This window comes from Maylandia zebra, linkage group LG4 (genome assembly GCF_041146795.1).
Source record: "Maylandia zebra isolate NMK-2024a linkage group LG4, Mzebra_GT3a, whole genome shotgun sequence".
Taxonomy (NCBI): Eukaryota; Metazoa; Chordata; class Actinopteri; order Cichliformes; family Cichlidae; genus Maylandia; species Maylandia zebra.
In genome coordinates this window covers 28,352,381-28,379,489 of record NC_135170.1, presented here as the reverse complement: position 1 = coordinate 28,379,489, position 27,109 = coordinate 28,352,381, and the positions used below count along the sequence as shown (strand labels likewise).

The following is a 27,109-nucleotide window of genomic DNA, read 5'->3' as shown; positions in this document are numbered from 1 at the left end:
CACAAACTCAGGATTTTATTTGGTGAAACAGAGTTAAGTCTTTAAAAAATACAGAGTTGCTACTTTTCTTTTTAAACAGGTCACTGCTGTTTGGCACCCCAGCAGGGATGAACAAACCACCGTGATAAAATACATGTGTCCACCTCCCATCCAATTTGTCATTTGTCTGCTTTTTCCCCTCCCCCCAACAGCAGTGTCAACCCAGTAGAACGTTAATAGGTTAATCTACAGCAGTTTTATTTACAAAATTACACACAAAAAAAGCCAAACACAGCTCTTCTTTTGAAGAGCATTTTGGAAAATAATTTAAAAAACAGAAAAATACAATTATTGCAGTATACTACAATCTTATTATATGATGCACAGGCACCATCTTGATGTACAGATTTCAGTGCAATTGATTCAGATGTACCCTCATCCCAGGGAACAAGAGCTTTGCTTCAGAGTATTCAGGAGATTTACACCCCTTCATCACATTTCCCCTGATTTAGAGAGGGCTTCTTGTATGACAGTGTCATACTTGTTTGGACACCATATCGGTTTTGTTTTTTCATATGGCTGTCACTGGTGGGTTTCTTCACATTACACACTGACCTATGTACAAGTTACTGCATTACAAATTACTTTTAAACCAAGAATCCAATAGAGAGTGAGTAGTCATTTGAAAACACAACAAGAGATCAGTAATCATGAAAGAGTCCATCTCTGAAAATTAGATTACACAGATTAAAATGTTCACCTCTAGAACAAAACCACTTCCTTGAATCGTAACACGATTCTGCTTACACCTTTAGCCATCATGTATCTCTTTGGCTGCCAAAATAAGCAAAAAAAACAACAAAAAACTCCAGTAGTTTCTGAGGCTGTTACTATTCCCCAAATTGGAATATAAACCAATGGTCTAGAGGAAGTGTCTACAGTTTGTAGAGGGGGGAGAAACAAATCTGAAAAAATGAGAAAATAAAAATCTCACATGTACCAGAAGAAAATGTTAGTGTTGATTTTGAACCCAGCAGTCTTAACCACTTTGTGGTGACGTGCTGCACTGTGAAGGCCAGTAAAGTTCTCATAAGATCCACATCTTACAGCCTGCATGATGTAACAAAGACTTTATTTAAAACCCTAAACCAAGAGAGTTCAGGTTAAGTCTTTCATTTAGTGGTTGGTTGTTGTGAACACACTACTTCATTTTCATTTGTTTTCAAGAGCCGTGGTTAGGGGGGTGCTGGAGGTCCTGTCCTGAGAATATTGGGTGTAAGAGTGGGTGGAGCTGAAGCGCTGCTGCTGCTGCAGCCTGTGAGGGTCGGGGTGTGAAAAGTGTGGGGTAGAGGGCTGTGTGTGGAACATGGTGGAGAGCTAAGGGGGTGTGATGAAGTGCAGAAGCAGGGATAATATGTATTGGCTGACCAGAGAGGAAGGCTGTTGGGTGGGCAGGGATCAATCCTGCATGCCCCAGTGAGTGTCCCAGAGAATGACCAAGTGATGGCCCCAAAGGAGACAGGGAGATGGGGGTAAGGTGATGCTGGGGAATGTGATGTACCTGGGCCAGCTGGGCATGTGCCGGATGTGGGTGGTGGGGATGAGCTGGGTGGATGCCCATTGCCGCAGCAGTGGCTGCATGGTGCTGAAGGATGGCGTGTTGCACTGTGGTGATGGATGTGCCAGAAGCTACGGACACAGTTGGCTGCTGAATATGGATCTGCTGCAGGGCTGGTGGAGGGGGCGCTGGGGCCAAAGTGGCAGCTGCTGCGGCAGCGGCTGCTGCAGCAGCTGAGGGAAAAGTCTTGACCTGCTTGGCTAAAAGCTGCTGCTGAATATGCTGTTGTGCAGCCTGTTGCAGCTTGCTGTATTTCTCCATCTCCTCTGGTGTGAATGTAATTGGCTGACTTTCCAAAGGAGCCAGTCCATCCTCCTCTGCCTCCATGCCATCCTCCTCCAAGCTGGGCGGTGGGTAACCAGGGTAGGCATGCATGGCAGCCTGCTGCTGCTGCATTTCAGGCATCATGGACTCCATCATTTGGTTCTGGGAAAGGTCTTGTCCTGACTCTCCTTGGTACTGGGGCATCATCATGGAGGGCTCTTGTTCAAATACTGGCCGGGTTTCTTGGTGCCCCTGGTCTTCTGTTGCAGGCTGCTGTGTCTCTTCTTGAGTCACTGTGCTCTGTGGGGCTTCCTCAACCTTCTGAACTGGTGGAGCTGGAGGTGGTGGTGGAGGTGGGAACTCCCTTATAGGCTCTACTAATATAACCTCTCCTTCAGGTTCAGAGCTCTTCCCCGTCCCTGATTTCTCTCCCTCTTCAGGTCTGATTAAAGGAATTGCTGGCTTTTTCCCTGCCTGCAGCTTACCAATTAGTGGAAGCATGGCTTTGTTTCCAAGGGATGGGGGTAGTTTTGGGCCAAAATAGCCCTGCGGTGGGTCTTTAATCTTAATCCCAGATTTTGTTCCTGTGGTAGAATCTTCAGAGCTTTTCTTGGACTGAACCTTCTCCAACAGCTGTCGTGCAGTTAGAGTGTTTTTCTGTTCTCCTGCATCTCGAGACCCCCCTGGTCTCAGACCCAGCGAGCTGGATGAATGGGTGTTACGGTTAAGGCCTCGTGAAGAAGAAGACCGTGGAGACTGGGAGCGGTAGATGCGTGAGCGGTTGAAGTCTCTGCGATGGGTGTCACTATCCTCTCGACCCCTAGTGCTTCGCCTGTGAGGAGACCCTTTATTTGAACTGGAGGAGCGGCTAGCAGAGCTGTAGCTACGACTGTAGCTCCGCCTCCAGGATCTTGCACTAGTGCTGCGACTCCAGCTGCTGGAGCTTCTGGAGCTGCTCCGATGATGCCGTCTGTGCCTCTTCCTGCGGCTGTAGCTGCGTGAACGTGAGCGTGAGTCTTCTGAAGAGGAAGATGTGTACTGATGCCTCCTGGATCGTCTACGTCCTCGGCTACTCCTGCGGTCATACTCTGAGTCGGATGAACGTTTGGAGCGCCTACGTCTGCGACCTTCTGTGCTATAGTCGCTGTAGCTGTCTGAGTAGCTTCGGCTACGGTGGCTGTAGGCACTGCTCCCTGCTGAGGAGCGCTCAGAGCTGCTGGAATAAGAGCGACTACGGGAGGTTTGGCCACGATGACGTCGGCGACTGCTACCTCGTCGTTCCCCCCGTCTCGATGAACGGCTGCAGGATCGCCCTGATTCTTCACTATGGTGGCGGCGCTGTTCCCTCGGGCTTGACCTGTGATGACGTGAGCGCTGGGTATTAGAGCCCCCTTCTTCACTTTCACTGCTCGGAGGTCTACCAGAGCCAGGACTCTTTTGGGCTGAGGTGGAGCACGAGGCACTTTGAGATGCACTGGTGTCAGTCTTTTGTCTTTTGTTGCCACTGTGCTCTTCAGATGAGTTGGCCTTGTCAGTACTTTTTCCATTCCCTCCTTCTGCTCCAGATTTGCAAGGCACTTCCTTAGCACCACGTTTCCTCTTCCCCAGTTCTGCTCCTGTAGCTCCTTCCCCTCCAGTTGTCAGCTGTACAGAGGAGGTAGCAGCTTTATCTTCCGACTTTGGTTTAGGTTTTTCCTTTTCTTCACCTGTTGCCTCAGCTTGATCTTGAGCCTTGTTTTTGCTCTTCTTACGTTTGTGTTTTTTCTTTTTTTTGGGCTTTTCTTGTGTTACCTCAGTCTCACCTTCTGCATCTTCTCTCGCTCCTTTTTCTTTTCCTTTGCGTTTTGAATGCTTTGCAGACTTCTTATGCTTCTTCTTTTTCTTTTTTTTCTTTGCACTATTACTTCCACTTGTGGGCTTTTGTTCTTCACTTTCTGGCTGCCCAGACTCTCCTTTTGACACTAGCTTGTCTTTGTCAGCACTAGTTCCAGGTTTAGTAGCCATTTCTACTTCAGATGGTGAAGCATTCACTTCTTGTCCCTTGTCATCAGTGTCTTCACCAGGCTTGGGGGACTTTGCCACTTTCCCACCACGCACTCCTTTGTTACGGGACAGTTTGAAGTCAAAGTAGAGGGGATTGCAGCTGTAAGACAGGGAAGGTTGAGCTTTTGTAAATTCAAGGAGCTCTGATGGCCACTGCAGGGTTGTAGTCTCATCTTTGCTCAGGACTGGAAAGAAGGGACCAGTGGGCATTTTCGGACCAGCGTTTGTATCCACAGTATCACGCGTCTCTGCTTTCTGGGTGGGTGAAGCTGGTACAGCAGGAGCTGCATCTTCTGCACATGAAGGGGTCTCCTCTTCTGCCTTTACGTTAGCTGATAGAGGAACTAGGTCTGGGTCAGCATCTACAGTAACATTGCCATGTTCCTTTTCAGTTTTGCACTCTGTCACACCGCTCTCTGTCTGTTCTGGACTTTCTTCAGCCTTGTTCTCCTCTTGTGTCTCCTCCTCATCGTCTTCATCTTTGCTCTGACACTGTTCAGAGGCTTTCATGAACAGCAAAAACTGGAAGTGTGGCTTTACTCGACAGTGAGCTGGTGGTACATAGTGGTAGTACTGAGGCTCTTGTCCAACATATCCTTCATTGGTTTTCATCATCATTTTCAATTTGCTAAGCGTTGATGCTAAAGATCCTCCATCATCAGGCTGCTGCACCTCTTCTGTACCTGCTGCATCAGCTCCTTCTCCTCCTTCACCTCCTCCAGACAGTCCCTTAGGGCTGTCTGTGCCACAGCCTGATGTGTCATCTTGTCCTCCAGCCTTTTCTCCCTCTTGACTCTCCTCTGTCTCCATAGCTTCCTCACCATGATCAGCAAAAACAGCAGCTGCTGTCTCCAGTTTTACTGGTGCTTTCTTGGCAAAAGAGAATGATACACTGACTTTTGATGCGTTGCTGGAAGTTGGCGAGGATGAGGCATTCTTTCCCAGAGAGAAGCTAAAGGTTGGACCAGACTTTGGGGAGGCTTGACCAGTTTTATCTGACAGTGATCCTTCCAGGGCAGTGTCTGCCAAAGACTGTGTCATACTGTTCTCGGGTGTCATGCTGTTGCTGTCTTCTCCTTTCTCTCCATCAACAGCGACTGTAGTTGTTTTGAACATAGGTCCACTTCCAGGAGTTCTGAAAGAAAACATTACACCAATGTGATGCTGGACAAATTTTTACTATCGAGGTCTTTGACGTTAATTTTTATCATGCTTACTGGAAAAGATGAAAATATACAAAAATATGTTTTAACTTACAGTAAGTGAAATGAAATACATTTTGTTGAATTTGTCTAGTTTGGACTAACATATTGAACCAGTGACATTTATAAAATAAGTAATTTCACCATGTCCCATTAAATATATATACACAACCCATCCAGCAGATGGCACTCCAGGAACAAATACTTACCGGTCTTGCTGTTTTCTCTGCTCAGCAAGCTCATGCAATCGCCGCAGCATCTTTTCTTGTTTTTTTCCATCTTTCCGGGAACGTGATGACACATTACGAGCAAACTCTCTCTGCTTCAGCTCTTTAAGCCTCTGCAAGACAGAGAAAACGGGAACATCATTTCATCGTGTCTTTAATTAAAAACAGATCTACATCAACACCGCAATGCTTGCTAAACAGCAGTACCTGCTTGTGAGCGTGGTCATAAGAGTTAATGTGGTTGTCAAATTCCTGGTGTTTGGTGTACTGTTTGTCACACAGCTCACAGTAGAAATTGGCTCTCAGGTCTTCCAGAGCTTTTGCGATGGCTTTTTCTTTTTCCATCTGGTCCTGTTTTTAGTGGGAAATTTAAAAATACAGTATCAAAAAAATACAAGTGATAACAATTATTATCACTGTGACAAAGAGATAAACAACCTCACCTTGTATTTTTGTCGCAGTTCTTCTGTATCTTCCTTTTCCACTTCGAGGACTCTCCTCTTCTCTGTGGCATCCTCGGCATAATCCAGCTAGGACAAACAAAAAAGTCACATCATAAAGCAACAACATTGTCAAAGCCAGTCCAAGTTCATCTTATATACCAAAAATGAGTTTAATATGGTGCATAGAAGAGCTGATGTGACTTGAACGCATCGAGTCCCTACAGTGACTATAGAAGACAGCACATGGAAACTCCAAGAAGAACAGTTGGTCAGTTTGTGTCGCTTGTGTGCTGTTACACACGTTTATCATGCTACACGTTTATCATGCTGACTGACTGTTTGCTGTAGAAACATCTATGCGACCAAGGTAGGTGAATGTTATTTCAAGACAAATATCAAAGACTAAAGGCAGGAGCTGAAATAACTGACAGTGATGCTCGCTGAAAATTTAAGCATAGTTTTATTTAGCTGGGCAGTGTTGGTGTCACATTCTTCTTTGTGGTTTTTACATGTTTTGTTTTCATTAAATAGAATCATTCATCATTCATGTCTGAAGGTATTTGAAGTGGTTAAGACTGTCCATGGCAGTCAAGATCTTTAATATGTTGAACACAGAACACCTCTGCATGAACTGCGTGTTGTGAACAGGACCCGTTATACTTAAGTAGTCCTGTAGGAAGTCACTGTGCCATAGCCTTGAGACTTCTCTTAAGGGACCTAGCAAAGGAATGTATCCCATACTATGAGATAGATAGATATACAAAAATTTGTGCTAATTATTCACTCACAAAGTGTTTCTTAATACTTAACAGTATGGTTTTTATGCTATGTAAATGTCTTTAGAGCTCCTGATGATTGGTCCAGAGGCTATCTGGTTGACTCATCAGGAGCAACCCTGAAACATGGGATTTTCAAAACCATGCGACCTTGTATAACACAGCATTTTAGCTCAACTGCTCATTTTCAAAGTCATTTCTATTTCACAGTCAAAGCACTCACCCCAGTGTCAAAACAAGTTCATAATATTTATCTAAACACCTTAAACTACTACTTGGGCACTTAAGGTGCAAAAAAAAAAAAAAGAAAGAAAGAAAATGTACAAATCGATAAAAATGAGCATCATACCTCCATCTCCATTCGTCCCATCCCCATGACATCATACTTAAGGATGATGGGCACAGGGTCAGTGCGTCCTAAGGGTAGAGAGAGAGAGAGAGGACCAGGTGAGCTTTTTTTAATGCTTGGATGAAGAACCAACTCGGAGACAGCCTGCTTTTAGAGCATAGGGTGCTGGGGTTAGAGAATTTTGCCTTCAAGTGCAAAGAGACCAGAAAGCTACAGTGAACCAAACACCAGCCATTCTCACAGCTTACTGCAGCCACCAGCTACAAACCAATTTAGCCTTCCTGTTACATTTGACCGGGCTGCTGGTTTGCATTATGAATGAGTCAAATTAGCTGCACTGGATTCCTGATGGAGTAAATGAAGACAAGGGGATCAGGATTGCTCAGTAAAATGTCTTGATATAGAAGTACACTACAAAGCATACTGATCTTTAAGCCGGTATGTTTTCATTTGTGCCTCTCTGGCACCCCTCCTCCATCCTTTCATTCCTGCAGTCCTGTTAAACCAGAATGCCAAGTTTATCAAGGACGCTGCAGCTCGAGGGACTGTGTGTGTGTGTGTGTGTGTGTGTGTGTGTGTGTGTGTGTGTGTGTGTGTGTGTGTGTGTGTGTGTGTGTGTGTGTGTGTGTGTGTGTGTGTGTGTGTGTGTGTGTGTGTGAGGGGAGCTGCAGCTGCTGCTCACAAAACACCACTGCGACATCCTCCTTGAGAGTAACAAAGGCTCCCAATATTATCTAAAGGCTATTGCATCACTTCTTGCTGAACTGTCTGTCTGACCATTTACTGTCCTGAGGTCCAAACCTGTTCCCTTGTCAGAGGCCCCCTTTCCTCATTATGACTGAAGCTGAAAGATTTTTCTTCCGTTTACTTAACCTATGTTATGTAAGCTGTGAAAAGAGCTAGATCAGAAGGAAATTAACTTGTAGAAAAATAAACAAACCAAAGACAACCAAAAAAACAAAAACAGAATGAAACATTAAAGATATAAAATATATGTAAATCAAAACTACATTGGAGATTGACACTGAATTGCTTGATCCACTCATAATCAGCCAAACAAAGCAGAGAGAAAGAGTCAAATTAAAAAAAAAAGAAGAAAAAAAGGACACAAGCACTGAACTACAGCAGAGTGACGTCACAGGCCAGGTATCGCCATGGTGACAGTGCAAGGGATGGGGGATACTTACCTGGTAAAACATGGGCATGAGTAGGAGGAGAAGGAGGGGGGGACAGACAGACAGACAGGGGAATCTCAAAACAAAAGGCATAAAGAGAATTTGGACTAGTCTGCTGCTCCTGATGCCAGCCAGATGTAATAATTAATCACACTGATAGTGATTATCAATTCAGTTTGGTTTCAGTTTTTTTCCCCTCCCACAAATCCAATAATCCAATGTAGGTTTTTCCACAAATTAAATTTCTATGTATACCATTGGGCATATGGAAAAACTACTAATATTTAATTACAGTGGCGCTAAATAAGATGTAACCTTACTACCAGTTGGTGCCATATATAAAGAAGAGAAAATAGAATTCTCCTATTCGTAAATACAGATGATTTTCAATCAAGAGAACGAAACATAAGTAATGGAGTAAATAATATGTTCAAAACCTTTTGGTTTTGATTAAAATTTCAAAATTATCACAACCGCAGTGGCTTTCTTACACATTCTTACTTTCCTAGACAGGAAAGTAAGAAAAAATTTATTGCAAATCTCTGTTTCTTTTAGCCATCATAGCCCAATGACATAGTCATTTTAAAAACAAATGCATGGGCATAGTAGCACCCTGTATAACAGTCTGCCTGCACTCTCAGTCCCACGGCAGTGTCTGTCACCTAGGCAGGCTTTTTTTTTTTTTCTTAAACAGAATACCTAACAGTGATTGGATGATTTTTCTGGCCATATTCAAACTAAGGAAGTGAAAGAAAACTGCTGATTTTGAGATCACAAGACTACTGATAGCCTGGACATGTAAGTTCATGCCCTTTATCAAGCAGCAGCAGAAGTGAAACCAAAAACAGGGTTTAGTCTGTTAGCCAGCCACTGCAGTGGTCTCTCTGACAAGTCACAAGTCAGGCCTAGAATTATAGATTAATGAACAATTACAGTCATCCCAAACTATCACCAATCTTTAAACACAGTGACAATACTTCCACATTACCCATTCCAGTGAAAAAGAAAGGGACCAGACAAAAACAATGTGCATCTAAATCACAGGGTGTGAATCACAAGGTTTTTTGGAGAAAAAAAAACTGAAAACAAACAAAATGACAATGCTCTAAGAGTAATACATATGCATGGTAATATACAAGCAGCAGAATGAAGACTAATACAGAGAGAATTAAAGCCTATGTAGCATTGGTGCTCTGATGAAAGGAAAAACAAACCAAAAAAAAATTGGAGAAATAAAAACAAACAGAAAACAATTCAATTGGGGGATAAAATAACATTTACCACTAAGTTTACCATCAGCACAACATGGGCAGGATCAAATCGCTGTAAAAAAGAAACACCAATTGGTTAAGCAGGAAGATTGAGGCACATAGAGAAGGGAGGGTGGGGTTGGGAGTGTGGTTATGGGATTTAGGGGGGTTCATTACCAGAGGGGCTACTGTGTGTCAACCGCCCCACCCCCCCTCATCCCTTCATTCAGGGCTAGGTGCTTACAGGGATTTCCTCTCACCACTCTCTCCCAACCACTTATCCCAGTCCCCAGGCCCCTAGCCTGATGTCATCTTGTTTCTCAAACAAAATATATCCCAAAAAACAAATTACCACCCCTTACATCTTTTCCACTATGGGAACTTGCGACCTGTAACTGAACACAAGCTAAAAAAATGGGGCAGTGGGAGTTGCGGAAGCAAAATCTGAGCTCCCCTCAGGAGATTGTGCTAAATGAACCAACACTATAACATAGCGCAAACAACATGGTTTTAAACTTTATCATGACGAATGCTACCATTTCACTAATACATGCATGTATGCATTCTCATATGTCATTGAGTTCCTGTAGTGGAAAAGCAGGTTGGTTTTACATCTAGTAAAAACCCTGGAAATCCCTCATATTTTAGCTTGGGAAATAAAAAAAAGTGAAATCTCATCAAATAAGAACTGTTAAAGGAGCTATTCTGCGTAAAAAGACTAGAAACTGCCACGTCTGATAGTATTTTGGGTCTAGAGGGAGGCTTACCGCCTAAGAAAAGTAATGAATCAAAAATATACTTTTGCCTTTTTAAAGATGTGGTCAAATATCTAGATTGAGACAATAGGTGTCTCTAGGGATGACCACCATTTTCCCCCTCTGAGCTTTTTTCCTTGCAGATGCTTGTCAGCCCAGTTAGCAAATCTCCCTGAGATTCCTTCATTTCCTCGCTAGCCTACCGCCAGCAAGCTCATTTTGGGATGTGCTTAACCATGGAAAAAGTGAACACAAACTACACATAAAATGTACCTGAGGGAAGAGCCAGCAAGGCTTTGAGCAGTGCTTAGAGTAGTTTCTTTATTGCTATGGAACAGCAACGTTACTCAAGTACAACTAAAGATGTTAATTGTGCATCCAATCGTTTTGTCATATAGTCCTATATCATGTGAACGTAGTCGTTTAGTGTGCTACCTCCAACACTGCTTAAAGCCCCAGGTGAATGACAGTTGGAGGCAGGCAGAAGTGCACCTCTGGGACAAACATGCTATGCTGAAGGGGCAAAGAAACGGGGGGAGGATGGGAGCCTGTGACCATGGGGACAGAGACAATTGGGGTGTAAGAGGTGGAGAGGTTTTCCCTGCAAGTTGACTCTATGGCCCGGTCAGTAGCAGACACACACGCATCTCAGTTCCACATAATGACCACACACATACACATGAGTTTCACAGGTTTGGAGGTAGAAACAGGCAAACAAGCAGAGGGGAGAAAACTTGTCTACTCTGCAAGCCATTCACAGTCTGAGCCATGGTTACAGCCAATCAGATTACCCAACAGCAGCCACGGAAATTCTAAGAAGGGGGGGAAAAAATCTAACATACACGGAGATGATGATTCTAAGGATTTTGAATGAATCATGGCTTCCTAAATCTACCTTGATTTAAAATGGATCGTCCTTTGTTCAAATTGAAGCACATTACTCATAAGCAGATTGAAATAAAGGTTTAGTGATTATAAAGCAAAGAAGAGGAAGCTGACAGAGGCCATTAGCCTATGATAAACTGTAAAAGGGGTGTTACACTGAGGTCAACTGCAGAGTGGGAAAAGAAAACACACCCACACACACACATACCCACCCACCCACACGCACACGCACACGCACACGCACACACACACACTGACATACAGAGGATCCAACAAACCTTACCTAAAAAAAGGGCAAAAGGGACAAAAGAAGAATAAGAACAGAGTCAATACAGTGAAAAACTTAAAAAAGGGGACACAATGCTTTAATGTCAAATTTCATCAACCGTCTCTTCAGGCAAAGAGGACAGGAAAGAAGAGGAAGATTATAGTGATTATCCAGCAGACTTCAATGAGATGCAATGGTTCACCTATGTGATATGCCTACTCCTAAGTATATTAGCAAAATTCAACAGGAGATAGCGTGCTCCAACACTGGGCCATTAATTCCAGCACAACAACTGGACACAATTTGCCGCAGTCTCATCTGCCCACAAAGCAGGATGCTTACATAATCTCATGACTGGTGCCAGCGGCAAAAACAAGAGCACAGTCAGCCTCTGCAACTTGTTCTCTCCTCCACACAAAGCACACATCCTTATCACATCAAATAGTCTGCTATTCACTGGTTCATGGCCAGATGGAAATAAACAATGATGGTTACTGAACGCTAAGCTCTGAAATTTCTGCTGTTGTTACCCTCCATAAACTTGTCAGCCTGCCCAGAAAGAAATGAAGCAGCCTCTTGGCCTACTCTGGTCCTTGGCCATGGTCAGCCTGAGAATACCTATGAGAGACAACACTAGGAGCCAAGGCCATATATGTACATGTGAGAGCTGCTAGGGTGGCAGCAACAATAAAACTCAACAACCAGAGCTCACGAGAGCTCAGTGTCTCTGGAGGACAAGTGACTCCTAGAAGCAACATTTTAACATGGAAAGAACAGACCATGCATGCTGTAATTCTGCATGAGCAAAAAAGGTAAAGACTATAGTGATTACCTTACTTTAATACCTTTCTACACTCAAATAAAACCAACAAAAAATACATAACAGCTCTATGTTAACAGTAGAGAGAGGATTCATCATGTTCGTCTTCCTCTACTGGTCAGCCAAATGTCAACACTTACCATTATTCTGGTAAACTAAGGACACTGTTTAGTTAGGCAGTCTGTGTTCAAATTTTGTCAAGCACACAGTCCAAGACATTTTCAAGACCCCCTTTTCTCACTCTTTTACTTGGCAATACAGTGTACTGAAAAATCCTATTCCCAGAACCATGTAAACAAGGAAATCTGGATTAGATGAAAACAATTAAGCAGCACTATCCTGGACACATGTTTATAGATCTGTATATATAAGACAAGTAAATTTAAGCAACCCAGATACAAGCTCTGCCTAAGCCCCAACACATTTAAGACAACTATGTAATTTGGGCGTGTGCTTTTCACTGTTTTGCAGTATTAGTGGTGTTTCTCAATAAAATGCCAATATTGAAAACAGATGTTACTGCTAGGTTTACAGGAAGGGCAATGCACTTGAGAAAGCAATGCAACTGAGCAAGACTAAGTGAGCGAGGGAGATGGATAAGTCAGACATGACTAAAATGTTATGGATCCAGTGGACAGAAAGGGACATAGAGGAGGAGGCAGATAAGATTAATACCAGAAGCTATGTAGAAAAACAAGCTCCACTCTTAACAGACTGCAAGGACTCGCTTGCCCTGAAGGCATTGACATCACTCATATAGAATGCTATACATCACTCTTTTTGGGCAGAATTCAGGGAAGGGTGAGGCTACGAGTAGAAACAGAAAGGGGAGGAAAAGGAGAAAATGAAGATGCTGATGAGAACAGGAAAGCCAGTGAAGAGACAGGAAATGGCTTGGTGGAGACATGCCAAGGCTCTGCACCACTGCCACTGAGCCAATGAGCCTATGAGCACAGCAGGTCTGAGCTAATGAGGTGCCAACGTCGGCCAAGGTCTAACCCGCACGCTCAGCTATGTGCAGCCTTCTAAGTTCGTGCAATTCAATATAAACAAGGCCATTAGATTACTATGAATGGCCAAGAGAAAGTAAACCTCTCTTAATGCAGCTTTTTAGTCTAAAGCCTTTTACATCTTAGAGAATTTGTTCTAGTGCACAGGTCACTGAGCATTTCAGAGTCACTCTCAAAATACAAAGCAATCCTTAAACTAATAGAGTAATACAATGTAATATGTTCTTGGGCATGCAGTTAGAGTAATAGAAAAGCAGATTTTTAGATTAAATGCTGGACTCATCAATTGTATAAAGTCATAGGTATACAGGGTAAACACTGAGTTTAATGATACAAGAAGTGTTCAACTAATGGGACTGTCCAACACAGTGTCTGATCAAATGTCTGCTAGCTACTAGTGGACCTATGGTCCCTATTTCTAACTTCTGTTTGCGGTCTCAGAGCTGTAGGTCGTGTGATGACCAGCACACACACAGCAACCACACAATGGACAGCATAAAAACTTCTTTTTGATTACAAAAATATGGCAATGCAGTGCATTCCTGTAGGGTTGTGGAGGTGCGCAGAGGTGTAGGCATGTTTATTAGGAACTTAGAACATAATGGCTGTAAAACCATCTTTCTTTTTTTTTTGCATTTCTCTGAATCATCACTCTGTTCAATACTAGCTTGCTGATTAACATATTTATAAACTGCCAGCTTATGAGGTTCACTTTACAGTAACAAAACTGGTTTTTACCATCTATGTGACCGAGAGATGAGCCTGGTCAAAGTGCTGGTTAAAATGCTACAAGTCGGTAACTAAGTGAATCAGAAATAATCAGTGCTACAAGTCTCACTCCAACGTTCAGGGACTTGTGGGGTAAAATAACTCCCCCAGAGGGTCTCTGGGCCTCTGTAGTTAAAATCAAGAGGTCCTTCAAAAGTCTTTAGTCCCTGGGAAAGGTTCTTGCAATGGAAAAAACCCAGCTAATGTGTTCTCATTTATTTGCACCCCTATCCAACTAAAATAAATAAATACTCATGTTTTAACATGTTTTTTAACAGAAATCCAATTTAGCTAAAAATGAGATAAGATAAACACTTTATTTATCCCATATTTAGAAAATTCTGATATGATCAGCACATGCTTTCAAGTTCAGGGCATGATCTGAAATAGATAAAACAAATATGTCCCCTGGAGGCAACAAAGAAACCACCATATCAGCAAACTGTATGTTCAAAAGCACTGAATCTGAATGTGAACAAAGGGCAGATTCAACTTTGCTGTCAACTAAAGCATTATGTGAAGATGACTAGCTCCATTCTAGTTCCCAAGCCCCAAAGTCCCTTCCCTAAGTCTTAATCAAGGTCAAGAATATTTTCTTCCCTCTTTCAGTTTAAAGTAACAGCAGTATGAGAGCAAAAAAAACAACTACAATGTTTCCTTGAATAACAATCAATTTCACACTACCAGATACAAAGGAAGAAGGCAGAGAAAAGATAAAGAGAAAAGAAAATCTAGCACAAAAAAATAAAATAAAATAATACAAAAGGGGGAATGTGAGAGGAAAGAAAATGATACATAGTGTTCCAATACCATCATACATTGAACTTAAGTGTAAAGAAGAGTGTGCCCTTACCCTGCATGGTTTTGCCAAGGCCTTGGCCCAACTTCCAGCCATGTTTCTGAAGCAGCCGGTGCCCGATGTTATCCTAGCAGAGAGAGAAGAGAAGAAAAAAACCAAAAATATTCCAATAATAAGAGGAGCTTTACCCGTAGCACGGGTGAAAAATAAAATAAAAACAAAATTAAAATAAAAAAACACTAACAAAGAAAAAATAAATAAATAACACTCAGATCACGCTACCATCATCAGCACAACCACCACCACCAACACCATCGTCATTATCGTCATCACCTACAGCGTGTAATAATCAGTGTCTTCCAGCACAAAGAGTGGTAAGGGAGGCTGGGTGTGGGGGAATAAAAAGTGGGAGACTGAGAGGAAGGGTTGAATTCAACTATGAACAATACATGAGGCTATATGTAATCTGTAAACTACAAGATATCCTCCTGAAGTAGGAGTGCATTTTAAAAACCTTTATTAGGCAAAGAAACTGGGCGTGATTATTTCTATATTTTTCCATTGATAAAGGTAACACATGAAGTCACATCCACTAACTGAGAAGTTAAGAGGAGGAGGAGTAGGAAGGAGGAAGGAGAGGGCGATATATGTATCACACGCATACATATATGAACCACTACAGAGCAAGATCTCAGTACACAAAGAAAAGTAACACAGAACAGGTATGGAAATCTAGCATAAACAAAACAAAGACCAGAAACTCCAAGCTTGCTGTGATTCTGTAACCATGACGAGGAGAGCACCATGAAACATATGCAGCTGTCACAAAAAATGATAGCAACAGGAAGAGACAGAAGTGGAACTAGTGGGCCTTGGATTACCATTACAAGGCCCAGGGTGGATAGAATATGCATGTGTGAGGGGATATGCGGGTGTGCAGGTGAAGAGAGGAACACATTGTGTGCATGTAGCCCCACCAGATATACGAAAAATAGCTGTTGTGCTTGTTTTTGGACATCCTTAGCGGCTCTGGTCTGTTATCAATCGTCACATCCCACCAATTTCAACACTTATAATTTGATATTTTCATAGATACCATTAGTATTCAGAAATGAGAAAACATACCTTCAAACTACTTGAGGCCTCTGAACGTGCGTGCAAGGCTTTTCTTTTAATACTAATGATTTCTATGACAAATGCATCACAAGATCAAGCAACTGATAATGAACCAAAGAGGCAAGAGGAGTGCAAAAACATACACAACAGGAACTCTTAGCACACTGTGGGGCCAAATGTGCATGTCGGAGACCGTTATATCACTAGTATGGGTCAGCAAGAAAACAAAAACATTAAGTGAAATGCAAGACCGTCCCACCACTACACACTACAGTACATCCTCAAGCACAAATAAACAGGTAACGATGAGATTTCTTAATAAGCAGTGTTTTGCTGTTGTGATTATAACTATTCCAAGCTTGTCTAACATTCACCAGAGTGCTGCATTCTACCAAAAAACATACAAACCAAACAAAAAGGATATTTATAATCACAAAGAGATTGACATCAACTTTCACAAACAGAAAGTGAAGGGGTTTAAACAGAAAAAAAAACTGCATGCAGCTTTTTGTTAAAGAGTTTTAACAAAAAGGATCGTCGGTGTTAGTAGCGCACTGTGAATGGTACACATACAGAGGAGTGGGGCGGGCTGAGGGGTGTGGGCGGGTTAACAAAACTCCAACTGTGTTAGTCTCAGGTGGTTCAGGCACAGAGAGGAAAGTGATGGCTCAACGGGGCTCAATTAGTTCTCTTTGGTAAAAACAGGAGGTTGGGAGCAGAACAGAGCAGGCTGAGCCATGATGAGGGTGAGTTTCTAGGGTGGTGAAAGTGAACTGGGCTTGTATGAGTTAGTGCATGTGAAGGGGAGTGGTACTCACACACGCAGTGTGCATACTGCATCTCCGCCCACGAGACTTTAATTGAGATACATCTGGCTGTAGCCCTTTTTTAAGGTGGTTTTTCAAAGCAAACTGTTGCCTTCCTTTGCCCTATTTTACAAGTGACATACTTGTACAATATGACATACTCAGGAAACTTAAAAATACTTTGCATTTTGGTGACACGAATAACATATCCAAATCATCTGGCTGATGTTTGCAGCAAATGCTCAAGAAAGACTCAAATTCTTCACGTCTTGTTTCTGTTACAGTTTGATGGGTTGGTTTTTTTTTTTACTCCTTTACTGTGCAAATGTCAGATCCTTTCCGCTGTAGAATGAGATAAGAGAGAAATATGCGCTGGGACTAACATGGCAGGAAGGCAACTGGAGACAGACTGCCTGAATCAACTCCTAAATCAGGACACTGAAGGCTAAATTAAAAAGTCTTGCAAATCACTGTTTATTACTTGTTGCTGCCTAGCAGTTGGGCAAGGACTTATATGAATTAGAGGCTTTATGGCCACTAAGGATCATTTCTTCATGCCTAATAGACAAAATGTGCTCTGAATTTATTGTTAGGGGAAAACACTGCAGAATTTGCTGCAGTGAAAGCCACTCCTGTTCTTGACACAGGACCTGCTTCTGTCCTTAACTGCAATATTGGAGTCTGACAAGACTCTACACAGAAAAGCATTTATTGATGAGGGGAATTAGCTGACCTATGAAGAAGGAATTGAGAAAATAAAATCCACCCTGAACTAACTGCTGAGAAAGGCACTCCCTCATCCCCTGCGCAATTGATGTTAGCTGATTTATTTTTCCAGCACAAAATGTGGTTGTTAGGAAAAAAAAAAGACTCAGACTCAAGTGCCATAAATGTATATGCTCCCTTTCACAAATCAATCTTTTGAGTTTAAATCAAGTAATTATACTAGGAACCCCCCCCCCCCCCCCCAAAAAAAACCAAAACAAAACAAAAAACAACTAAACAAACAAATAAAAAAAAACCCAGCAAGGGCATGTTGGATGAGGCAACAGTTCCAACTGCTGACAGTAAGAAAACGATGCGTTCAAAATGTGTTCAGCAAAAGTTAGAGGGCGGAGATGAGGAGCAGACTGGGTGTTGAACAGACGAGTGCACCAAAAGAATAGACAGACAGACAGATGAAAGCAACGACGGCGAGTCCAACAGCAGTGCAAGTGGAGTGAAGGCATTTCCATACGAACCTGGCTTTAAAATACTGGGCTGTCAAAAAAACAGTCACACGTGACACAACGTAAGAAACCGGCCAAACGCTTTCAACTGCAATTCTGCTAGCTTCTCTAGTTCTTAAAAATACAAATCTCTCTCTGCTTTAAAACAAACATAATACTGTATACAAACAGAAAAGGTAGGCATTTCAATAAATCCACCAACTGACTGTTAATATAAGAGAAAGAAAAAAAATAGAAAATGTTATCCAAACAAAGACCTCTACAAGAGGAGGTGTTCAAGAGTGTGCAATGTGCTTTCAATGGCACAGTGCATGGCAACATATATGTAAAAAGGAAAGTGATATGCAGGGGACCCCATTTAGAGACCTCAGAGTATTTACTTTTAGTGAGAGCCTATGCAGCCATTTTAATGAGACAGTATGTGTGTGTCCCTGTCAGGGCGTGAGAAATTGCTTTAGCTCAGATTAATAAAGACATGCCAACACTGGACAGGCATACTCATAAACGTATGGACCGAAGCTAACAAAAACCACGTATTTTCAGTGGTGGTAGACAAGATTGCTTTCTGCAGCTCCTCGTTCATTTTAGCAATTGCCTTGAAAGTGAAGCTCTGTAGTTGTCAGTTACTCTACGTATGACTAAATGAAAACAACCATCTAAGAGCATGAAAAGGCAAAAAAATAAAATAATAAGCCTATTTGTATGTGTAGATGTGGCAGATTTTAAAGATTTCACTTACTAATTTAGGGAGAAAGGGGGGGGGGTCAATTTTATTTCATTTATTTAAAATAAAATAACTAAAAACACGTACTTACCTCATAATTCTGAAGCCACAATTCAAGGTGAGGGAATTTAGCAGTGTAGTTAAGAAATAAACACCTCCAAACAGATAAGTGTTCCTGTTCTTTTTGTGTGTGAGAGTGTGTTGATGTCCAATAGCTACTTAAATCATTTGTGATAGTCTCAATTATGACCCCTTTGGTAGCTGTGGTAAATTTAGAGCCTGTGGTGTTGTGAAAATGTGGGTCAGTTGTGTTTGACCTTTTGCTTGTGCTGTTGTTCTTCCTACCTTTTATGTGACAGACGTCAAACAAGGACAAACAGCTGTGTCAGATACTGTCTGGCTGTAATGCAAGACCCTACATACTTCAGTAACAGCTGATACACTGTCACCCAAATGTTCCTCTTAGAACCTTGGTAACTTTGAGACAATCATAATGTCTACAAGAAGCCTAGAAATACATAATAAAGAAATAAATCTCCCTGTGGCCTGAATACTCATGTTTCTTGGATTGCACATCTGTGTGGTTTCTGTGGCTCTGAGGCTGCCCACTGCATATCGCTCTGGTACTGGGTCAGGTCAGGGAAGGAAGGAGGATGGTAGGATTGAGGGACTAGGAGGGTCAAGAGACGTGGGGGAAATGAGTCTGGGAGAAAAGGTTGTAGTTGTGATTAAGACAGAGTGTTGAGCGGAAATAGTACTGAATGCTATCAAGTTAACACATGCAATGCAAAAAACAGTGTTAGAGAAAATAGCAAAGACCAAATGGGAAAGATAGGAAGAGAAAAAAATATCCCAATAAAGTACCACAGACCTCTAGCTGCCTATAGATCACACACAATAAGTGGCTGGAGAGGGGCTCCGAGAAGCTGGGCCAAAGCATTCACCAACAGCTCCGAGATGTAACACTGGTGATCAAGTGCCACAAATTCTACTGCCTTAGAAGTTTTCACTAAGGAAGCTGTGATAGAAGTGTCAACATAAAAACTTCGCTTAAAATTTAATGCAGACTTTTAGATCTACTTCTATTTATGTGTCGTTTACATCCAAGTATGAAATTCTGTTTTTAAAACATGCTTTTGGGGATTTGGTCAGCGTAATATAGTTACGTTTTTTGCTTTAAAAACTGTACTACACCTTTTTTTTAAAAATTTAAAATTAAGAACAGCCTCATAATATCTTCTGAATCACCAAATATCATCTGATATTTGCTTGCATTGCAGTACTGTGCAAAAGTCGTGAGTCACCCCTCGGTTATTTATATTTTGCTAGCGAATGGGAAATAGGTGAAGCGACTTATTGAAACATCTGCAAAAAAAAAACAAAAAACAAAAAAAAACCCCAAAAAAAACAGTTTGTACAATTCTAATGAGTATGAAAGTCAAAATTTGGAATGAACACCTTTATTCATCAGCACACCCTGAACCTTCTTAAGCTTTCTTATCATTTATTTAAGCAGTCCTCAGGAATAGTATTCCAGGCTAATTAGAGGTCAGTTAAAAACTCTTCTTTGGATGATGGCTGCTTTTTGAACAGAACAGAAGTTCTGTTCAAAAACAGAAGTTCAGCCAAGATGATCTCACAGTGCTTCAATAATGTTGAGGGCCATGGTCTGGGGAAACCAATCAATGATTGTTAATGTTCCAAAGTGTGCATTTCTATAAAAAGGCATGCCTTTACTGCACTGCACCGTTGTCAGGCTGAAAAATGAAGGTGTTGCCCGTATTTTTTGTGATCATAATTCCTTAAATTTAGAAAAGATCTTAAACAACACTGGTTGAAAGGCAGCCCCAAACCATGACAGAGCCTACAACAGGTCTTACAAATGGTTGTACCCCTCTCCTGAACTCTTCCACACATATTGATAACAATATCATGTTTCTTTTTCTCACGTTTAATGTTTTCTTTCAGATAAATTTATTTGCTTTTTTTTTGTTAAAGGCCTGCCATTTTGTCCTCCAGTTCTTGAAACTCAAATATTTTTTTAAAAAAACATTACATGGGGCTAGTGACAAAGTGCCTAAGGATATTATTTAAATGTGGTTCTTTGCTACATTTTCAGTTATGAGTAGAGTAGAAACAACACAGGTTCAAATCTTGAAAAGGTGCCTTTTTTATGCTCCAGTTACTCACAGGTCAGTGTTAAGTGGCATTAAAAAAAGAAGAAGAAAAGAAACAAAAAACAAAGAAACAATAGCCTCTGAAAATGGCCTCTCGTTTTAAGAGCTAGTCTTAAAATACATGAAAAAGTATTTAATGTCCAAAGAAAAACCTTTAAAGACCTTCAGAAAGACTGGAGAGCTATTGCACAAGGCCACTTAAAAAATTACAAGAAGGTCTAGCTATTTGAAAGGAAAATATGAATAAATGGTGGGTGCCTAAATACTTTTGCACAGCACTGTCGGTAAAATCACCTTGCTTTTGAGCATGCACCATCCAAAACAATTATGTTCAATAACACTAACGGTACTGGCAATTAAGTGACAGTTGACAACACCTCTGCTGACGTGTGAGGAGCTGTGTGATGCTGCAGCATGGCCCTCAGGACCCCTCCACAAATAATAGCGCAGGAGCAAAAGAGCCACTTAAGCCGGGTGAGCAGGCCACCTCTCTCCCCCTCACTGTTTTCTCCCTCTCTCACCCACACGGTACAATCATTTTTGTATCTGTGAGGAACTGCTTCATACATAAAATTCTACATAGATAGAATCTTTTAATGTTCTTGGTTAACAGAGTACTACCTACTACCCTTTCTTAAAAATTCAACAAGGCTTGGTCAAATCAAGGGCTCGGTAAAATCCTTTTATAGCATACAGCTATGTTTAATCCAAAACATGCAGGTTATTTTTCAAGCTAATATTGAGGTTAGAAATTATTTTACAGTACTTATAATTCACCTGAGTTCATAATTTTTCATCCATCATTATACTCATTTACTATTGTATACTCTGTGATTAAAGAATTTGTTTCTGTTTTTATAATAATTTAATTGTATTTCAGAGTTATTTAACTCTATGTGGTTACTGATTCTATCTGACATGCTTCATAAAGTGACCTAAAACTGAAAGTAAGCAGAGTTTGAGCCTGCTCACCACACTGCTTGAGAGACAGAACGGGGGTATGGAGAAAGTAAGAAAGACAGAAAGAAGACAGCTGCCTGCGCTATTATCGAAGTGCCTTTTCAGCGAAAAATGCAGTCCCAGTTGCACAAGCACCATGCCAGCACAGAATGACAGAGGGTACTGTACACCGAATCACTGTGTAGTAGGGAGGGAGCGAGAGAGAGAGAGAAACTGAGGTAGAGAGAGAATAGATGTAAAGTTTAACAGTAGTGAAACAGAGATAGCCAAAGAGAGAGAGAGAGAGAGAGAGCAAGAGAGAGCGAGAGAAAGATAGTCAGAGAAGCGTTACAAGGACCCTAAAGATAGGAGTAAGAAAGCAGAGCGTGCAAATACAAACCGGGTCATTGCTGCTTAGCTAATAGGGGCCAATTCGCTGCAGGAGAGAAATGTCGAACACCCCAAGTTGTGTACAATAAGATAACTGTCCTATAGACACAAACACTAACACACAAATTCTAAAGCTACATAGACACACACTCACTCAAACACAAATGTATCCACTCACACCATCTAATGTGCACTCGCTTGTTTGCTAAATGGGGTGGAATAAGCACTGCATAGTTTTCATAAACATAAATTTGACAAACTGCAAAACAATCAGATATACAACTGTAAACTAACTAATGTGGTCATTTTAAAAACATATCTGCACTGCAAAATGCATTCTATTGGTCTTCCTTTTTTTAAGACTTTATTTAGGACTACATAAATTAAATAAAAAAAAATACAAATTAAAAAAAGCCTTGAAATCTCAAAGTGACTCATAAAAAAATATAAGTGACCAGCTTTGTTTAGCATATAAACTCATGCTACACCTATGTGTAACGTGTATGCAGTTTTCATATTAAAATATGTATGAATTTTTCTGTAAGTACTCAAAAACCAGCCACTAATGACAGTGCTTCATCCACTCCATGGTTTCACAGCAATTTCTTCTCCTAGCGCTTAGATGACTAACAATGACTAATGGGAAACTGATACAAAAATCTAACGATTATCTTTAAGCTCTACATAAAACAGGAACATCTAGCCTATACATACTTATTTTGAACTGTCACACAAGAAATGGAGTAGGCATAGGACATGGGAAGTGGGGCGGGGGGACTTAAAGGATATTAATGCACATGAGACAAGTGATTCTACAAGTTAGGTGGCAATGTGTTCAAGAAAACACTGGATGCAGCTACACGGACAGTATGAATGGAGTAAAAAGTGTTGTTCTTATTGCTCCCTGGACCAATCATATCCACTCTCACAGCTGGTCCAATGGTGCAGGATGATGGATGCAGCCTTACCGATTCGATGGGCTTGTCCAGGGATGCCTGCTCCAGCTCCAACTGACCCTCTTCATACTGGTCAAAGTGATTCCCACCCTGATGGACACATTTAAAAGTGTAAAGTAGAAATATATCAGAAAGCAGAAAAGTAGAAAACTAGTAGAAAACTGGTCAATTAATAAAGAAAAATTGGCAACTACTTTGATAAAAGAAGCAGTTTAATATTTTTATTTGAAAATGACTTAACATCATTTGGTCTTCTGACTAATAATTTGACAAAACACGCTTTTTAAACACAGACGAAGATCTGTAATTTTTCACAATTTTCTCACATTTCAGAGATCAAATGATTCATCTGAATTGAGAAAATAGCTGTTACTTAGACACGCAAGTGAAAATAACCATTAGTTGCTGCAGCACTGATAGCAGTTCACAGGAAGAAATTTGTAGGAAGAACTCAGGAATGAACATAAAATCTGCATTTCAAGACAACACATTGCTTGATTCTTATGTCTGCACTTTCAAAACAATGAGACAGCAATATGAAGGGAGGAGTGTCCTGTGCCTGGTACACCTTTACGCCGCCCTTTACACTGAGCAACAGACCAGCACACAAATAACTAAAAGATCTGATAACCTTGACTAAAAACTAAAGTGACAGCTGAGTTCCATTTCTTTATTTCACATTAAATTTCTTCCAGCAGTTACAGTGACTTAATGCTTCCTCAGGATATCTGACTGAATATGAAGCATAGCTTTAGAAATACAAACTGAATCTTGGGTCAGGCTGAGAGTGAGTAATGGGCTTACCACCCCAACTGAAGGAGTGAGCTTACAGAGCAGTTTCTACTCAGAGACAGATGGCTTCCTTTCTCTGGCAGCAGAGGAGAGACAAAGGTCATGTTTATGAGTTTGCTTTATTCTACCCTCAGAATTATGAAAGACTACAAAGATATTGGACGGTGTATTACTTACTATTTACTTGTAGCATCTACAAACAGGTTAGTGTGGACAGGTAAATCAAAAGCAACTATTAAAAAAAAATAGAAAAGAAAAAGAAGCAAAGTTTTGTAAGCAGAAGAATATTTAGTTTCCCTCTATATTCCTAAGTCTTCTTGCACTGGATGATAACTGTTAATACTCTACAGCATACATCACTTTGGTCATTTTGTGAAACTCTGAAAAGAAATGTCTGTTTAAAAACAAAAGAAACCAATGCTTATGTGGCTGGGCAATGGAACTGCAGCACTTTTTTTTTCAGGAAGCCTGGTTTTGCAGAGATAAGCAACTATTTAATTCAGCCTACTATAATGAGGTGATGAGATGCCATACTTGCTGTCATTAATTCAGACGAAACAGGACCCTGCATCAGTATGAGCGAAGCCGGGGATTATGAGAAGAAGAGCTGCTTGGGAAGCGCAAAGGGCTTATTTGTGAACAAATCGATGGCTCCCTGCAGTTCCCCCCTCATCTCCTCTTCTACTGACTTTCTGTCCAAACCACTTAATGTGCTATCAACACTGCCTCTATCCACCACAATGACTTCTAATTTTCACTGCCGTTTGCTTCCTCATCACTCTGACTCTTAATACATGAACCCCACACCAGTGCTGCATAGAAATGACTCTGACCATGTTCTCCAATCTGCATTACGAGAGTAAACTGCCACTTGTGCTATTGCAGTTAAATAGATGTCCCATACCACATCGCATTAGGAAATGAGAGTTACTCTATGCAGGAGCTCATGAATTGTGTTATATTATTCTGCAAGTCAAGACTAGTCATGTTCTACAGGTCCAACAGCACTGCTAAGTCATTAAAGAGGACAGGGTTGTTGGGCTAGTTGTGCTATAGATATTAGGTAGACCATCTGTGGGTGTTTCCTGAATAGTGTTGCTTGGCAGCAAGCTTTTATCCATGGAGTCAGAGAGAAACTTTCTGAATACTGAGCATATGAATGCCTTCGCAGCAGTTCTCACATACAGAGCTCTACTGTGCTGTGCTGGAGCTGCCCTCAACAGACTCATTCAGACCACACAGCAATTCATCTCTCACTGACAAACCAGCAAAAAAAACAAGTTCCACAGTGGGTGCAGAGGGGAAAAAAACAAAACAGTTTCTTATATGCAAGCTTATAATTAGAACTTAATTGCATGTCTGGTAGTTTGTCACAACACTGCTCAAAGAAACAGCTGATTTCCAACTGTAATTATGTTTGATACTATTACCAAAATACACCCAACTTTAACCAAAAAGCTTAACACCAGCCCAAAAGATTACATGCTTTAATGTCATTTTTAAAATGTATCTTAATAACGGAACAGAAAAATCTAAGAAATACGAGCAGAAATCATAGATACAAGCATTCATCCATGGATTAGCATTCAATTAAAAGCTTTAAACTCATAAACTAACCCAGCCTGAACACTGCTATCAACACAGAAAGTCTCCTGCTTTTTTACAAAAAGTATAAAATAAAGGGGACATAGACATGACAAAAAGAACTGAACTATGTCCATGTATGTACAATGAGGCAATGCAAGTTTTTCAAATAGATAGGGTGATGCTTCCTAGAATCAGTGTTTTGAAATCTCCATGCTAAATGTGTTGGTGATGGGCTTGTTTTATTTATTAAAACTCCTTCCACATTAGTGTACTGTAATTAAGAACAGAAAAGCATTAACATGTGCATCAGAATGATATCTGAGATTCAAATCGCCACACTGCCATGTATCCACTCTTTTGAAGTATCTTTGAACCAGATAACACATTTCAAACAGATGTTAAAACAGTTACTTTATTCTCACTTGCAGTAACAGCTTATAGACCGCCCAACAACAACAACGTCAAAAGTGGGAAGTCCACAAGAATTTAAAAAAAAAAAAAAAAAAGGTTTAGATGTTTGAAAGAATTGAGTTACACAGTGGACGAATGACCCTCTAGCGAAGGGTTTATAATTAAACAATACCAACAGTCAAGATGCAAGTTTATTTTGTAGTCTAGTAAGCATAACAGTATTTGGTTTCTACTGGGTGCGGTCTTAGATCCAAGATGGGCTTGTGGGGGACAAACAGCTCAAACAGAGGTTGTGAAATTAATCTATTCAGCTACAGAACCAAGCCAAATATACAACCTGAATAACGTCATGTGACAAACATAAGATTTTTAACTGGCATCGGAGATGTACTTATTAAGATAACGCAAAATATTTACAAAGACTCCCAGTTACTGTGTCAATATTCAGCCAGACGTTTAAATGCGGGTGGAAACAAAACAAAAGTGTCATCGGTGTGAAACCAATGCTAAAAGACAGTTCATTTACACAGTTATATTAGCAGATAATCAGTATATGAATGACCAAGGACACTGTACTTAAAATGTGTCGCTAAACATGCTCCTAACTTACACTCTGTGTTTTCAAGTCGATACCGGGGGCAATTTCTGAATAATATCCGACAGCTATCTGTTGCTAGATTCATCTTGACCTGATGATGACCAACTGTGGTGGAATTTCAGCTGTCAAAATAATACAGTCATTTATGGCTATTAATGCTACAACAGCTCAATGTGCGTACAAGCTAGCTATGTTAGCTCACTATCCATCCTTAGCATATGTCGAAAAATAATCAGAATGCCCAAGGTCACTAATGAGCTAATTGGGACTCCAGTATCTATTTTGCTGTTGCGTGGTTAAATGTTTGTAGTTTCAGAAAGAAACGGTTGATAATGAAGACGATAATCCAAGACATGGGTCAAATATAGCACTCAGGCGAACACTGAGCCGTAAGGCAAGTTAATATCAAAAGAGCCGCAGTGCACTAGCGTTAGCATAGCTAGCTTGCAGTGCTAGCAACGGGGATCTAGAGCGAAATGCACGATGGTGTACACGATACGTCAAAACTGTCCTTAACCTTCAAATAGATATTAACTTACTGAAACACCTCGACACTTTAAAAAATATGGAGGTGGACCAAATATTTAACATGCATTACCTGGAAATCACGCTCTTCGTTGAACCTAGAAAATCTGTCGGCCATTTTCTGAACGCAGCAGCAGTTGTGTACTCGCTCAGTCTGTGTCCAACAGAAGCGCGCTGTGGTGGGGAGGACGTTCTGCGGTGAATTTACACTTCACTGCCAATATCCAC

The 27,109-nt window shown here is 41.0% G+C and overlaps 1 protein-coding gene across 9 annotated transcripts; it reads right to left on the bottom strand.

Moving 5' to 3' along the window:
• On the bottom strand, positions 1 to 27,109 carry gpatch8 (G patch domain containing 8). Of its 9 annotated transcripts, none has more exons than XM_076883344.1 (10): positions 22,981 to 23,058; positions 22,023 to 22,058; positions 17,795 to 17,813; positions 14,686 to 14,758; positions 9,358 to 11,249; positions 6,902 to 6,969; positions 5,777 to 5,863; positions 5,541 to 5,684; positions 5,316 to 5,446; positions 1 to 5,039 (listed from the first exon to the last, which is right to left on the bottom strand). In XM_076883344.1, exons 6-10 carry the CDS (start codon positions 6,926 to 6,928, stop codon positions 1,202 to 1,204), a joined length of 4,227 nt encoding a protein of 1,408 aa, XP_076739459.1. In that variant the 5' UTR covers positions 6,929 to 6,969; positions 9,358 to 11,249; positions 14,686 to 14,758; positions 17,795 to 17,813; positions 22,023 to 22,058; positions 22,981 to 23,058; the 3' UTR covers positions 1 to 1,201. The 9 variants fall into 9 exon arrangements, with proteins under 9 accessions (XP_076739459.1, XP_012774852.2, XP_012774850.2 ...); XM_012919398.3 differs by having other exon boundaries at positions 9,358 to 9,399; XM_012919396.3 differs by lacking the exon at positions 9,358 to 11,249.

What these genes read in the sequence shown, in the direction of transcription:
- gpatch8 (XM_004552245.3), bottom strand. Translation starts at nt 26,999, where the DNA reads ATGGCCGACAGATTTTCTAGGTTCAACGAAGAGCGTGATTTCCAG. An exon ending in TGGACAAGCCCATCGAATCG is followed by an intron (nt 14,759 to 22,980) that starts GTAAGGCTGCAT and finishes TCTCTCTGCTAG; the next exon opens with GATAACATCGGGCACCGGCT. An exon ending in TGGGACGAATGGAGATGGAG is followed by an intron (nt 5,864 to 6,901) that starts GTATGATGCTCA and finishes TGTTTGTCCTAG; the next exon opens with CTGGATTATGCCGAGGATGC.